General features: G+C 48.0%; 2 protein-coding genes across 2 annotated transcripts; both read right to left on the reverse strand.

Annotated features, from left to right (window-relative positions):
• Positions 1–8,599: 8,599 nt before the first annotated feature.
• LOC123449371 lies at positions 8,600–10,329 on the reverse strand. Its single transcript, XM_045126572.1, has 3 exons — positions 10,238–10,329; positions 9,993–10,043; positions 8,600–9,427 (listed from the first exon to the last, which is right to left on the reverse strand). Exons 2-3 carry the CDS (start codon positions 10,015–10,017, stop codon positions 8,853–8,855), a joined length of 600 nt encoding a protein of 199 aa, XP_044982507.1. The 5' UTR covers positions 10,018–10,043; positions 10,238–10,329; the 3' UTR covers positions 8,600–8,852.
• Positions 10,330–11,415: 1,086 nt separating this feature from the next.
• LOC123449370 (putative pentatricopeptide repeat-containing protein At1g02420) lies at positions 11,416–13,352 on the reverse strand. The gene is made up of 2 exons (XM_045126571.1): positions 11,593–13,352; positions 11,416–11,499 (listed from the first exon to the last, which is right to left on the reverse strand). The coding sequence occupies exon 1, from the start codon at positions 13,251–13,253 to the stop codon at positions 11,700–11,702; it is 1,554 nt and encodes a 517-aa protein (XP_044982506.1). The 5' UTR covers positions 13,254–13,352; the 3' UTR covers positions 11,416–11,499; positions 11,593–11,699.
• Positions 13,353–14,573: the final 1,221 nt, after the last annotated feature.

Consider the following 14,573-nt stretch of genomic DNA (forward strand, 5'->3'; position numbering starts at 1 on the left):
GATTAACATCACATGCAATTCATAAGTGACATGATATGGCCATCATCACGTGCTTCTTGATCTCCATCACCAAAGCACCGGCACGATCTTCTTGTCACCGGCGCCACACCATGATCATCCATCAACGTGTTGCCATCGGGGTTGTCGTGCTACTCATGCTATTACTACCAAAGCTACATCCTAGCAAAATAGTAAACGCATCTGCAAGCACAAACGTTAGTATAAAGACAACCCTATGGCTCCTGCCGGTTGCCGTACCATCGACGTGCAAGTCGATATTTCTATTACAACATGATCATCTCATACATCCAATATATCACATCACATCGTTGGCCATATCACATCACAATCATACCCTGCAAAAACAAGTTAGACGTCCTCTAATTTTGTTGTTGCATGTTTTACGTGGTGACCAAGGGTATCTAGTAGGATCGCATCTTACTTACGCAAACACCACAATGGAGATATATGAGTTGCTATTTAACCTCATCCAAGGACCTCCTCGGTCAAATCCGATTCAACTAAAGTTGGAGAAACCGACACTTGCCAGTCATCTTTGAGCAAAGGGGGTTACTCGTAACGATGAAACCAGTCTCTCGTAAGCGTACGAGTAATGTCGGTCCAAGCCGCTTCAATCCAACAATACCGCGGAATCAAGAAAAGACTAAGGAGGGCAGCAAAACGCACATCACCGCCCACAAAAACTTTTGTGTTCTACTCGAGAAGACATCTACGCATGAACCTAGCTCATGATGCCACTGTTGGGGAACGTCGCATGGGAAACAAAAAATTTCCTACGCGCACGAAGACCTATCATGGTGATGTCCATCTACGAGAGGGGATGAGTGATCTACATACCCTTGTAGACCGTACAGCAGAAGCGTTAGAGAACGCGGTTCATGTAGTGGAACGTCCTCACGTCCCTCGATCCGCCCCGCGAACAATCCCGCGATCAGTCCCACGATCTAGTACCGAACGGACGGCACCTCCGCGTTCAGCACACGTACAGCTCGACGATGATCTCGGCCTTCTTGATCCAGCAAGAGAGACGGAGAGGTAGAAGAGTTCTCCGGCAGCGTGACGGCTCTCCGGAGGTTGGTGATGACCTTGTCTCAGCAGGGCTCCGCCCGAGCTCCGCAGAAACGCGATCTAGAGGAAAAACCGTGGAGGTATGTGGTCGGGCTGCCGTGGAAAAGTCGTCTCAACTCAGCCCTAAAACCTCCGTATATATAGGTGGGAGGGAGGGGGCCTTGCCTTGGGGCTCAAGGAGCCCCAAGGGGGTCGGCCGAGTCCAAGGGGGAGGACTCTCCCCCCCCCCCCAAACCGAGTTGGACTAGGTTTGGTGGGAGGGAGTCCCCCTTCCTTCCCACCTCCTCCTTTTTTTTCTTTCTCTCTTGATTTTCTTCTCCTTGGCGCATAGGGCACTTGTGGGCTGTCCCACCAGCCCACTAAGGGCTGGTGTGGCTCCCCCAAGGCCTATGGGCTTCCCCGGGGTGGGTTGCCCCCCCCCCCCCCCGGTGAACTCCCGGAACCCATTCGTCATTCCCGGTAACTCCGAAAACCTTCCGGTAATCAAATGAGGTCATCCTATATATCAATCTTTGTTTCCGGACCATTCCGGAAACCCTCGTGACGTCCGTGATCTCATCCGGGACTCCGAACAACATTCGGTAACCAACCATATAACTCAAATACGCATAAAACAACGTCGAACCTTAAGTGTGCAGACCCTGCGGGTTCGAGAACTATGTAGACATGACCCGAGAGACTCCTCGGTCAATATCCAATAGCGGGACCTGGATGCCCATATTGGATCCTACATATTCTACGAAGATCTTATCGTTTGAACCTCAGTGCCAAGGATTCGTATAATCCCGTATGTCATTCCCTTTGTCCTTCGGTATGTTACTTGCCCGAGATTCGATCGTTAGTATCCGCATACCTATTTCAATCTCGTTTACCGGCAAGTCTCTTTACTCGTTCCGTAATACAAGATCCCGCAACTTACACTAAGTTACATTGCTTGCAAGGCTTGTGTGTGATGTTGTATTACCGAGTGGGCCCCGAGATACCTCTCCATCACACGGAGTGACAAATCCCAGTCTTGATCCATACTAACTCAACTAACACCTTTGGAGATACCTGTAGAGCATCTTTATAGTCACCCAGTTAGGTTGCGACGTTTGATACACACAAAGCATTCCTCCGGTGTCAGTGAGTTATATGATCTCATGGTCATAGGAATAAATACTTGACACGCAGAAAACAGTAGCAACAAAATGACACGATCAACATGCTACGTCTATTAGTTTGGGTCTAGTCCATCACGTGATTCTCCTAATGACGTGATCCAGTTATCAAGCAACAACACCTTGTTCATAATCAGAAGACACCGACTATCATTGATCAACTGGCTAGCCAACTAGAGGCATGCTAGGGACGGTGTTTTGTCTATGTATCCACACATGTAAAGGAGTCTTCATTCAATACAATTATAGCATGGATAATAAACTATTATCTTGATACAGGAATTATAATAATAACTATATTTATTATTGCCTCTAGGGCATAATTCCAACACTTACTCCATTGCACTGTTGGAATTATGCCCTAGAGGCAATAATAAATATAGTTGTTATTATAATTCCTGTATCAAGATAATCGTTTATTATCCATGCTATAATTGTATTGAATGAAGACTCATTTACATGTGTGGATACATAGACAAAACACCGTCCCTATCAAGCCTCTAGTTGGCTAGCCAGTTGATCAAAGATAGTCGGTGTCTTCTGATTATGAACAAGGTGTTGTTGCTTGATAACTGGATCACGTCATTAGGAGAATCACGTGATGGACTAGACCAAAACTAATAGACGTAGCATGTTGATCGTGTCATTTTGTTGCTACTATTTTCTGCGTGTCAAGTATTTATTCCTATGACCATGAGATCATATAACTCACTGACACCGGAGGAATGCTTTGTGTGTATCAAACGTCGCAACCTAACTGGGTGACTATAAAGATGCTCTACAGGTATCTCCGAAGGTGTTAGTTGAGTTAGTATGGATCAAGACTGGGATTTGTCACTCCGTGTGACGGAGAGGTATCTCGGGGCCCACTCGGTAATACAACATCACACACAAGCCTTGCAAGCAAAGTAACTTAGTGTAAGTTGCGGGATCTTGTATTACGGAACGAGTAAAGAGACTTGCCGGTAAACGAGATTGAAATAGGTATACGGATACTGACGATGGAATCTCGGGCAAGTAACATACCGAAGGACAAAGGGAATGACATACGGGATTATATGAATCCTTGGCACTGAGGTTCAAACGATAAGATCTTCGTAGAATATGTAGGATCCAATATGGGCATCCAGGTCCCGCTATTGGATATTGACCGAGAAGTCTCTCGGGTCATGTCTACATAGTTCTCGAACCCGCAGGGTCTGCACACTTAAGGTTCGACGTTGTTTTATGCGTATTTGAGTTATATGGTTGGTTACCGAATGTTGTTCGGAGTCCCGGATGAGATCACGGATGTCACGAGGGTTTCCGGAATGGTCCGGAAACGAAGATTGATATATAGGATGACCTCATTTGATTACCGGAAGGTTTTCGGAGTTACCGGGAATGTACTGGGAATGACGAATGGGTTCCGGGAGTTCATCGGGGGGGCAACCCACCCCGGGGAAGCCCATAGGCCTTGAGGGTGGCACACCAGCCCTTAGTGGGCTGGTGGGACAGCCCAAAAGGGCCCTATGCGCCAAGAAGAGAAAATCAAGAGAAAAGAAAAAAAAAGGAGGAGGTGGGAAGGAAGGGAAGGACTCCCACCCACCAAACCAAGTCCAACTCGGTTTGGGGGGGGAGCCTTCCCCCCTTGGCTCGGCTGACCCCCTTGGGGCTCCTTGAGCCCCAAGGCAAGGTCCCCTCCCTCCCACCTATATATACGGAGGTTTTAGGGCTGATTTGAGACGACTTTTCCACGGCAGCCCGACCACATACCTCCACGGTTTTTCCTCTAGATCGCGTTTCTGCGGAGCTCGGGCGGAGCCCTGCTGAGACAAGGTCATCACCAACCTCCGGAGCGCCGTCACGCTGCCGGAGAACTCTTCTACCTCTCCGTCTCTCTTGCTGGATCAAGAAGGCCGAGATCATCGTCGAGCTGTACGTGTGCTGAACGCGGAGGTGTCGTCCGTTCGGTACTAGATCGTGGGACTGATCGCGGGATTGTTCGCGAGGCGGATCGAGGGACGTGAGGACGTTCCACTACATCAAATGTGTTCTCTAACGCTTCTGTTGTACGGTCTACAAGGGTACGTAGATCACTCATCCCCTCTCGTAGATGGACATCACCATGATAGGTCTTCGTGCGCGTAGGAAATTTTTTGTTTCCCATGCGACGTTCCCCAACAGCACCAACCTCAAAAGAGCTACAGATCACAAGATGGAAGCAAAACAAAACAGCAACAAAATATAACAGATTCCAGACTTAGAAATATTTCAGCACCTCCAAATCAGCACTATTTCTAGCAACTTGAGAGCAAGCAAACCACACCTAAACATGCATATCTATTGCAACCAAAAATACCAGGGGCTAGAGTAAACACCCAAGAACAACTCTCTAGTTGACAACTCCTTCAAACGAAGCATGGAATAAATCCTACGAAATAGATAAGAGGGCAACATGGCAAAATATCACGCGAACTAACTTGCTCTAATGGCAAAACATATAAAATATGTGGGGTTGCAACACAAAAATATTGCCACACATAAATACGAGATAACGTCCTAAACACGGGAAATAAAATGGCTACTCTAAAATACATGGAAAAGTGGTTCCTAAAACATGGACATTTCTACTATGGCATTCGAGCAAACCGGACACGCACGAGAAAATAAAACGGGACGAAACCTATTGAAACAGCACGTGTTTCTAGGCATTCAGCACGCTAAACGACGTCAAACAATTATGCAAGTTGCAAAAATGGATTCTACGCGAAATTCTACGCCAAAACCATATACAACACATCGCGATCCGACTTACAGTTATTAAACTACGGGCGATCTAAAATACGTCTATAATCTGGAATATCACTTATTCGAATAAAAAACCCTAAATGAGGAAAACTACTGGGCCAGATCTGCTTCTGGGCCTGACATAATTAGCACAACAAAAAAATGCTCAGGCGCAGGGGGTGCTCACCGTGGCCACTTGGGCCGGCCTGGTGCAGCAGAGGTGGAGCTGGGCCTCGGCGAGGATATGGGCCTTGCCTGGCGCAGCGGCTCGGGGCCGAGGCGGGAGGCTCGGTCGTCGTTCCCGGGGGCTCCCTCGTTCTCCCATGAGGAGCCATGGCGGCGGCCGGGGAAGAGATACCGGCGAGGGCGCTCAGGCGAGGGGGGATCCAGGCGGAGAAGCTGCTGCGCGGACGGATCCGACCACCGGGGCTTCGTTCCCGGTGGTGGCGGCTCAAGGCGGCGGCCGGACGGCAAGGTTGCGGCGGCGCGACAAGGCGGCTTGCATGCAACTCGGGAAGGCGGCTGGCGGATGCAGGCAGGATGCGGCGGCCGGCGAGGATCCCGGCGGCGCGGAGGCGGGGCACCGACGAGGGAGGTGCGGCGGCTCGGGGCGCAGCTGGCCGAGGCATGCGGCGAGCGGGGGCTCTCCCTCGAGCGCGGGCGCGCTCGGGCGCTTCGGGCGGCGGCGGCCGGATGGGCCTTGCCAGGGCCCGATCTGGGCTCGGTGGGGCCGCGGGGCTGGTGGGAGGCTGAGGGGAGAGAGAGAGGGTTAGGGTTTCGGGGTAGGTGGGCGCAGTTCCCGAGGCACGGGGTTGCTGTCTAAAAAATGCACACGGGGACTATATATAGACAAATGGGGGGGCTAGGATAACCGGAATTTCGTTCCGGATCCAACCGTGCGGTCGGAATCGGACGATTCCGCACGCGGGAACGGGTAAGTGGCCGTGTAGTGTAGATATCCGGAGACGAGAGGGGAAACGGGCGACGCGGCAATGATTTTTAAAACACCGACAACCCTCCGACGGTAGACCGAATACAGTGCCGCTACGGTCGCGACGGACTCCGATCGCGACGAAATTCGACAGGCGACCTAGCTATAACTAATTATGACCGCATGCCAAGTTTCACCCTGATCAGAGAAAGTTTTCAACACACTTTTAAAACAGGGTTTTGACGATGCCGCGGGCGCGTGTGTGTGCGGACGGGCACAGAACGAACAACGACGAGAACCGGCAACTAACAACGGATGCAACTTTTGAAAATTGGCGGCAACGGAGATGCCGATGCAATGCTGATGATGCGCATGATGCGATGATGATGCGACAAAAGAAAATAGACACACGACGAAAACGGAATAGAAGGGGAATCTTCTGGAACGTCGGTCTCGGGTTGTCACAATCTACCCCTTCCCCGCCGGTTCCGCTTCTTTGTCACCAACGGTGTAGCTTGGGGCCCGCAACGTGCCCAGGGTCATCATTGCCCTTCGACATACCACTGCCAACTCCACTGTTGATGTCAAAGGACGTGTGGTTCATCGGCCAAGGACAAGCCCTGCTGTGTGGACGGGAAGGAGTGAGCGATCACCGTCAGAGACTCGTCCACATGCGCTCACATGGTGTTCGGACGTTTGCCCGACTGAGACTCACCCACGCCCACCGATGTTTAGTGAGGTACGAATTCACATCACTAGGAAGGAACATGGTGGATAGCTTTGAGGAGTTTTTTTTTTACAATAACTTCAGATGTTCAACATCGTCCGATGATGATGATGATGATGGTGTGGTTGATACACTTCTCCTGGATGAACACATTGTGAGGCAACGACCAATTTTCAGGGGATCGATACCGGGCCATGTCCCTGGATTGAATCATAACATAGAAAGAGGTCATGACCTACTCTTTAACGACTATTTTCATCAGACAAAACCACTATTACCTGCTAAGTTTTTTCGGCTACGCTTCTAAATGAGGAGACCATTGTTCAACTGTATACGGAAGGGAGTGATGGGTTATGATGATTTAATTGCCAAATATGACGCCCTTAAAAAGATTGGCTTGACCTCTTATCAGTAATGCACTGCAATTGTTAGGATCCTTGCATATAGCGACGGTGACGGCAAGAGAGAAACAGGGAGAGAAAATGGGGAGAATAGAGGCATGGGTCCGAGAAGGGTTTTAGGTGGGCCGAAGGTGTCGGAGTCCTATGTGTCTGTTGTCCGAACTTCGCAAAGCTCCCCCGTGTTTGTCTCAGGTTTGCTGAAAAAGGTACGTCTGGATCGTTCGACAGACCGATACAGGCTCGCGTTGGATGGATTCGCGTTCTAGACATCACGGTTTGGACGGATGCAAACGGTTTGAGGGTCCGCCTTGAAGATGCCTTGATAAGGCATAAGCTTAGTCACACACCAAATAGCATTAATACATATGCTTCCTTGTTTGCCCATTCGATCAAGGATAGTTGGAGGAGCCAATCAACCGGCGGATACTAATTTCCATATGCATAGAACACACTACTGCACACCGGTCCATTATACATTTTAGGTTGTGCACTGCGGCCAAGTTGGAGGAAAAAAAAAAGAGAACTTGATGTTTATTTGCCAATTAATACAATTGCACATAGAGGACTAACCATTGGATGTCATGACAAGTAGTGAGTCAGTGAAGGCATACACGCCCTACATGTTTTATTGGTCGATTCCTTTTTTCGTGAAGAAAAGGAGTATGAGGTGGGAGTTAATGCGTTGTACCTGAGAGTTGTAGAATTATCTGATTTTCATAATGTGTGTAATGCACTGGTATGGAGGGAGTAGTATCTTGGACCAAATAATGGAACCGTTCGATTTTAAATAATGATTTTTGCTGAACTGAACCTAAATCCAGATTCTTAGTCATTTCCAATGCGGACCTTAAAATAGCCTGTAAATGTATGGATCGAGCTGTTCAAATGTAATTTATCATCCAACACAAACCCATATTTATTCGCGAACAAGTCCTAATGCCTGAATTTCTGCAAAAAAGAAGCATACTTGAGGAAAAGGTTTGCGGAAGTCCAGACATCCATCCGACCAAATAAAAGCCATCACGTGTCCCTCTACTCTCCGTCCAAATGGCGAAAAGACGATGTTGCAGGGCTTGTCAGGAAGGTGATTAGCATGCTTGGCGTTTGGCGGATAACATGTTTGAAGTTTGACGAAAGCTACTAATCACTTTGTTTCACTATTTTTTTTTTCTTCAAGTGCTTTATTTGGCGGAAGGAAGCAAGATAGGCTACTATATTTGGGGGAAGCTACACTAATTTGTAGCCTTCCTCCAAACAAAAAGCTACTAACCACAAGTCCACAATTGCTTTCGTTTTAAGGGAATCACTTAGTTATTGTAGAAAGACTATTTGGCAAGTTTGGCGAAAGGAAATTTAGTTAAGCGCTGCTATTTGACGGAAGGTTGTTGTGCTCTATTTTATTTAAAATTAACAGAGGCGGACATTTGATGTATACGGTTGGATTGCCGGCTTTCGTATCCATGTGTGCGGATGTTTGCTGGTGTCTGTTTTCAGAGATTGCGTTGGAGAAGTCTTGGGTTTATTTAGCAAAGTAACTCAAACTATAGACTTATTCTAGCAAAGTAACTCAAACTTGAGCTGAATCGGTGCACAAACAGCTGCAGTACAAACATGGAGGTGACGAACATGTAGCTGACCAACCAGACACGACGCATGACCCCATGACCCAACTCACTCACACCCGGGTATACTCTAGACTGTAGACATCACCATTTGATTCAGGAGTTCATCGCTCATCAGCACGCTCAATGCCTCAATCCAAGTCGAATGCTTCATCACAAGAAGAATCCGCGTAACAGGCTGTCTTTGGGAATGCCAAGCGGCGTCTTGTCAGGCCCCAGCAAGCACCTGGGGTGTAGGTTAACCCCGCAGGGATTGCACCGGTAGCGCCACAAGCAGACGTCGCTACACCGCGTGCACTTGGTTGGATGGGCCACGGTGAGGACGACGAGATGCTCCGGGTGCAACGGCGAGACGGCCACGGCTGGCAGCTGGGAGCAGATAGGGTGCACGTCGAAGTCGGTCGCGCGGCAGCGGTAGTGCATGCCCTCGATGGCCGTTTCGCACAGGTGGCAGAAGCGACCCTCGTCAGAGACCACGGCCGGCTCGAACGTCAGCGGGTGCTGGCCGTGGATGGGAAGGAGCGTGGTCGGCGGGCACGTCGCGCAGAGCTCGTGCAGGTCGAAGTCGCAGGCGTCGCAGCGGTAGCGGAAGCCCGTCCCGTTGCAGCCACAGCCATTGCAGCGGAAGCCAGCGCCGGCGACGCGGCGGAGCACCAGGGGGTGGTCCTTGTGGGCGTCGTGGAGGATCTGCTTCGACATTACTCCTGGATGATGGGTGTGTGCGTTTCCTGAAAAATGGGATGAGAAACTGAGGCAATTGGGAGTGTTTATATATACCTGTACAAATCACCAGTGGACTCGGTGGATAACTCTGTTTTTGGAATTCTAGGAGGCGAGATGGAAGACGAGCAGACGCAACTACTGTAGCAATGAACTCGGTGCCAGAATTCTAGGCGGTGGAAGGAGGCACAGGCAAGCAGACTGGCTAGCTGTGCCTGTTCCTAACTTTTCTGTTTCATTTCAGTTTTTTTTTTTTGAACACTTGTTCTTTTTCAGTTTCATTTCAGTCTTTTGTACTTCTTCCGTTTTTATTTACTCTGCATATTAGGTTTGTATAAAGTCCAATCTCAAAAAAAATCATCATTGCATGTACATCACCAAACCAATACCATTCAATTCACCATTGCATGTATTTTCACATCATATAAATTCGTTACGGTAAATGTACATACTGTTTCCTACAAACTTGGTCAAACTTTATAAAGTTTGACTTCAGTCAAAGCTAATATGCAGAGTAAATAAAAACGAAGGGAGTACAAACACAATTTCTGTTTCGAAGGCATCCGTACTGACCTCGTCGTATTAACTTCATCTCCATGTGTCACAACGGTGAACTTCATTCGTCTGCAAACATTGAGATTCAGAAACGGAACAAGGTTCGCTGAACACAAAAGCAAGAGAACAACAGAGGGTGGAGGAGGCCTAAAAAAACAGAGGACGGATGAGAACCCAAGAGGGGAGGCACTAGCTACTACTCCGACCCAGCTGCAAATTAACAACAGCAGCTACAAAAACATGGGCAAGTCTATGGGAGAAACCTGGGACTGTCATCACCGGTGTTCTTCACTCCGACGACTCCCTCAAGAGTCAGATGGCGTCATCAGGTCCTCACCCAGCAGCTCGTCATCGTCATAATCATCCTCCTGGGAACTTGACGCATCTTTGATCTGCCCCTGAGGCTGACCTGTTTCCTGCGGTTCATGGCTCCGGAACACAAGCGCCTGAAAAATCTAACTCCTTCCCTCAGTGCTTGCTTAACCATTGGAAATGGGGACCTGCCCACTGTTTAAGGAACACACAAGTATATAACGAACTAATCCAACAGAGGGGTGGTCTTCTCAAAACATGCCTTATTTCTAGTTTTCCAAAGAGCCCAGCACACAGCTGCCCCACCTGTCCCCACCTGTGATCTGCACGTTAATAGGAATGAACTGTGGAACCCACCGAAAATATTGGCCTGGTGTTCGCCCAAATCACGAAGCTAAACTGATCCAAACATAGGCAGCACACCAGAGCAACAAAAACACACAGATGCTTAATCAACTCATCCAGTGGGCAAAATGGCAAAATCTACAGGAGAAAATCACCCACCCCATGTGATTTAACTGTTTAGGTGAATTATTATTTACATTTTCCAGGTGTTGTTCATGACAATGGTTCATCACAGTATAACGATGCACATTCATTCAGTCTCTAGTGCGCTGCTGGCTATTCACATCAGCAAGGTAATACTTCCATTTTCAGGTCATTCACTATAGAAAAAAAAGGTCACAATCTATTGTTGCAGAATAGGTTTATGAACACTTCGATGTTACCCTCGATCAATAAATTCAGAATGCGATAAATTGAGAGACAAGATAAGTGTTTTGTTTTCCTCCCCTGTAACTTCCAACATTTATATCAGACAAACACAGAGCTTGAATTAATTATAAAAATCAGTCTAGTCAACGATCCTCCCAACAGACCGGAAGGCAAATTCGGCTGAAATCCTCCAAATCTACTAATCACCGGACTTCCTTGGTCTTTGCAAGTAACACGTGAAGTAAATTGGAATTGAGGGAGTAGTTCCAAAACTCCAATTTTACGTCAATCATACTTAGGTTCTATGATGATGTAGGCATACCATATGCAGTTTCATTTTCATATGACAGATTGTATAGTGGTGTGACACCATATATGGTCCAATAGGCAGGCTAGAGGTCCCCCACTCTGAATATGCTGGAAAGTAATATATTGATAGTGACAATAATCTGGCAAAATAAATCGATTGTCACCCAGTAACATCCGGAATTTTCAATACCTGTTTGAAGATGCAGTATTGTCATCCGAAATGATGGAAGCAAAACGACTAACCAATATCTTCATATAAAACCAGAAATCTCTAAGGTTTTACCTCCACAGGATAATAGTACAGTGAACTCTTCAGAACCATTCAATTATTTCCCTGGTCAGCCAAACTTGTGGTCATCAAATATTGTTCCCCGTCGTATGAATAACTTGCTAAGTTGCTATTATTACATCAGTATCATCTCCATCGGGTGTGCTTTCAGCAGGGCGACGAACGCTTTGGCAATCCTCAGGTGGCAGCCGTCCAAACTTAGCCATTTTCTCAGTTAATCCGGCAATAGATTCTTCCCGCTTGGCAAGCTGCATAAGTATCTTGATTCTTCTAAACGAAACGCTGCTGGGTTTCTGCCCCAAATCAGTAATTTGATGGAAGCACCTCTCAGCCTCCTCCAGCTTCCCCTCGTCACATAACAGGTCAAACAAAACATCTGACACCAAGGTGAATGACCCAAACCCGTTCTCGACCATATCACCCCACAGCTCTAGTGCTTCTGCCACCTTACCATGCCGATGACATAACCTAATGATAAACATGCAAGACTGCGTGTTGGGGAAGCATCTTTCAGACCGCATCCGCTCATACAACAGCCACGCGCTACCAATATCATACGCCCAGTAATAGAACCGGAAGAAAAGGTTATATGTCGTGGCATTGGGCATCAGTCCCTTTGAGGCCATTTCGTCCATCAACGCAAACGCGTCACCAAGCCTCTTTGCTATAACAAAGTTCCGTATTGTGGCATTGTACGCCGCCACATCCGGGTGACATCCAAGCTCACGCATCTCCTTCAGCAGGTCTCTAGCCTTGTCTGGCTGGCCAATCAGTCCCAGTCCGCCAATCAAGCTCGTATACGTGATCACATCGGGGGCAATTTCGTTCCCCCGCATTTCATCGAGCAGCTTGTAGGCCTTCTCCACGCCTCCGTTCTTGCAGTGGCAATCAATCAAAGAGTTGTAGGTGACCAAGTCAGGATCGATCCCGTGCTCCCGCATCTCTGCGAAGAACGCATCGGCGTCCTCCGAAGACTTCCACCCGGAGAGCAGGATGTTGAAGGTGTGGCGGTTCACCTGGAACTCGTGCTTGTGCGCGTGGTAGACGTTGCGCGCGTCGGACATGCTCTTCTCCTGGCAGAGCGTGCGGAGCAGCGCGTTGAAGAGGTCGGCCGAGTCCGTGCCGTCGCGGCCGCGGAAGAGCCGCAAGAGGCGGCGGAAGGAGGCGACGGTCTCGCGAACGGAGCAGATCTTGGCGACGCGGCCGAGGACGACCATGGCGGTGCGCGCGGTGATGGCGTCGGGGCAGAGCCGGTGGATGGACCGCACGAGGTCCCACATGTGGGAGAAGCGGCGGGCGCGGCCGAGCACGTAGAGAGCCGTGTCGAGCGCGAAGGGGGAGGGCGCGACGCCGCAGCGGTCGGCGGCGAGCGAGAGGAGCGAGAGCGCGCGGAGCGGGTCCCCGTGGGCGAAGCGGAAGCGGCGGAGGACGAGGTCGAGGAGCGGGGCCGAGAGCGGGACGGCGGAGGCGGCGAGCGCGGACTCCATGGCCGACGGCGTGGGAGCGGCCGTGACGACGTTGTAGACCGAGTCGGCGTCGGCCTCGGAGGCCAGGCCCTCGCCAGCGGCGGGCGCCGCGGGCAGCGGGGACGGCGGCGGAGGCCTGCGGGGCGAGGAGATGTACTGGAACGCCCGCCTCGCCGGCCTGGGCGGCATCTTTGGGAGGTGGGCGGCGACTGTCGGAGGTTTTGGGGAGGGTTTTGGCGGCGTCGGCGCGGGGCGAGCGGCATGGAGGCTGCAGTCTGCAGCTTGGAAGGGGAATGCAAGGAAGGATGGTGCGTGCCGTGCGGTCGCAGCAGAAGCGGGCCGGCTCGAACAGTGATGGGCTTGAGTGGAATCTGAAAATACACTTCGTGGTTCGTGCTGCTGTGGAGAGCCATTCTCGGCCCCTCACTTCGGCCATTGGGCTATACCACAACCACGTCCAGTTTCGTGCAAACGTTACCTATAACCAAAAAAAAAAGGCCGACCCTAAGCCATCTTTGTCTTTAAAAAATCTCTTCTCTCTCTAATCTCTCCCTAAAAATAAAGCACGCAGTGCTTCTTCCGTCCATCGTAGTCGTTTTGCCAAAAAAAAAAAACCTGAAGTTTTCCAAAATCAACCCGCATTCCAGATTCAAGTGAGAGATGAATCATTTTTTCGTTTTTACAAGAAACCCCCTGTCCTTTTCCGAAATCAACCCCGCAGTACATAACACAGTGAGAGAATGAATCGTTTTCTGGATTTTTTTTAAAACCTCCTTCAGTTTTCATAAAATAAACCCGCAGTACATATTTGAGTAAAAAAAAACAATCATTTTCCGTATGTTTTCGAAAACACTCCAACAGTTTTTAATTAATTAATCGTAGTTAAATTATAAGTGTAAAATACTTTAAAAATATATATCTTTCAAACAGTAACTTCAATTTTACAATATTATATATAAAATTTTATTAGAAAAATATGTAAAATCTGAATATAATGTTAGTTTATCTATTTAATTTTTTAAAATTCTGTTTATAATGTAATTTAAATCAATAGTGACGCGCACAATTTAAATATAATATTATTTTATTTATTAAATAGTTTTTAAATAATATTTATGCTGTAATTTTAATCAATAGCGTACAATCTATTTTTCATAACGAGGCCGATCCATGTTGTTAATTAATCCGCGGTCCAATTATAATTAACAAATACTATAAACAATTATATCTTTTAAACTGTAACTCTAATTCTAAATTATTACATATGAACTTTCATTTAAAAAATGTGTTGAATCAAAATCTAATGTATCTTACCTATTTAATTTTTAAATTTTTATTTATAATATAATTTAAATCTATAGTGATGTGTATAATCTAAATATGATGTTATTTTACTTATTTAACATTTTATAAATTCTATTTATGCAGTAAGTTTAAATAAAGATCTCAAGTCATCATTATTAGGTTAAGACGTGTTTTATGGTTTGCTTCCGTTGCAACGCACGGGTT

This window comes from Hordeum vulgare, chromosome 4H (genome assembly GCF_904849725.1).
Source record: "Hordeum vulgare subsp. vulgare chromosome 4H, MorexV3_pseudomolecules_assembly, whole genome shotgun sequence".
NCBI classification, from domain to species: Eukaryota; Viridiplantae; Streptophyta; class Magnoliopsida; order Poales; family Poaceae; genus Hordeum; species Hordeum vulgare.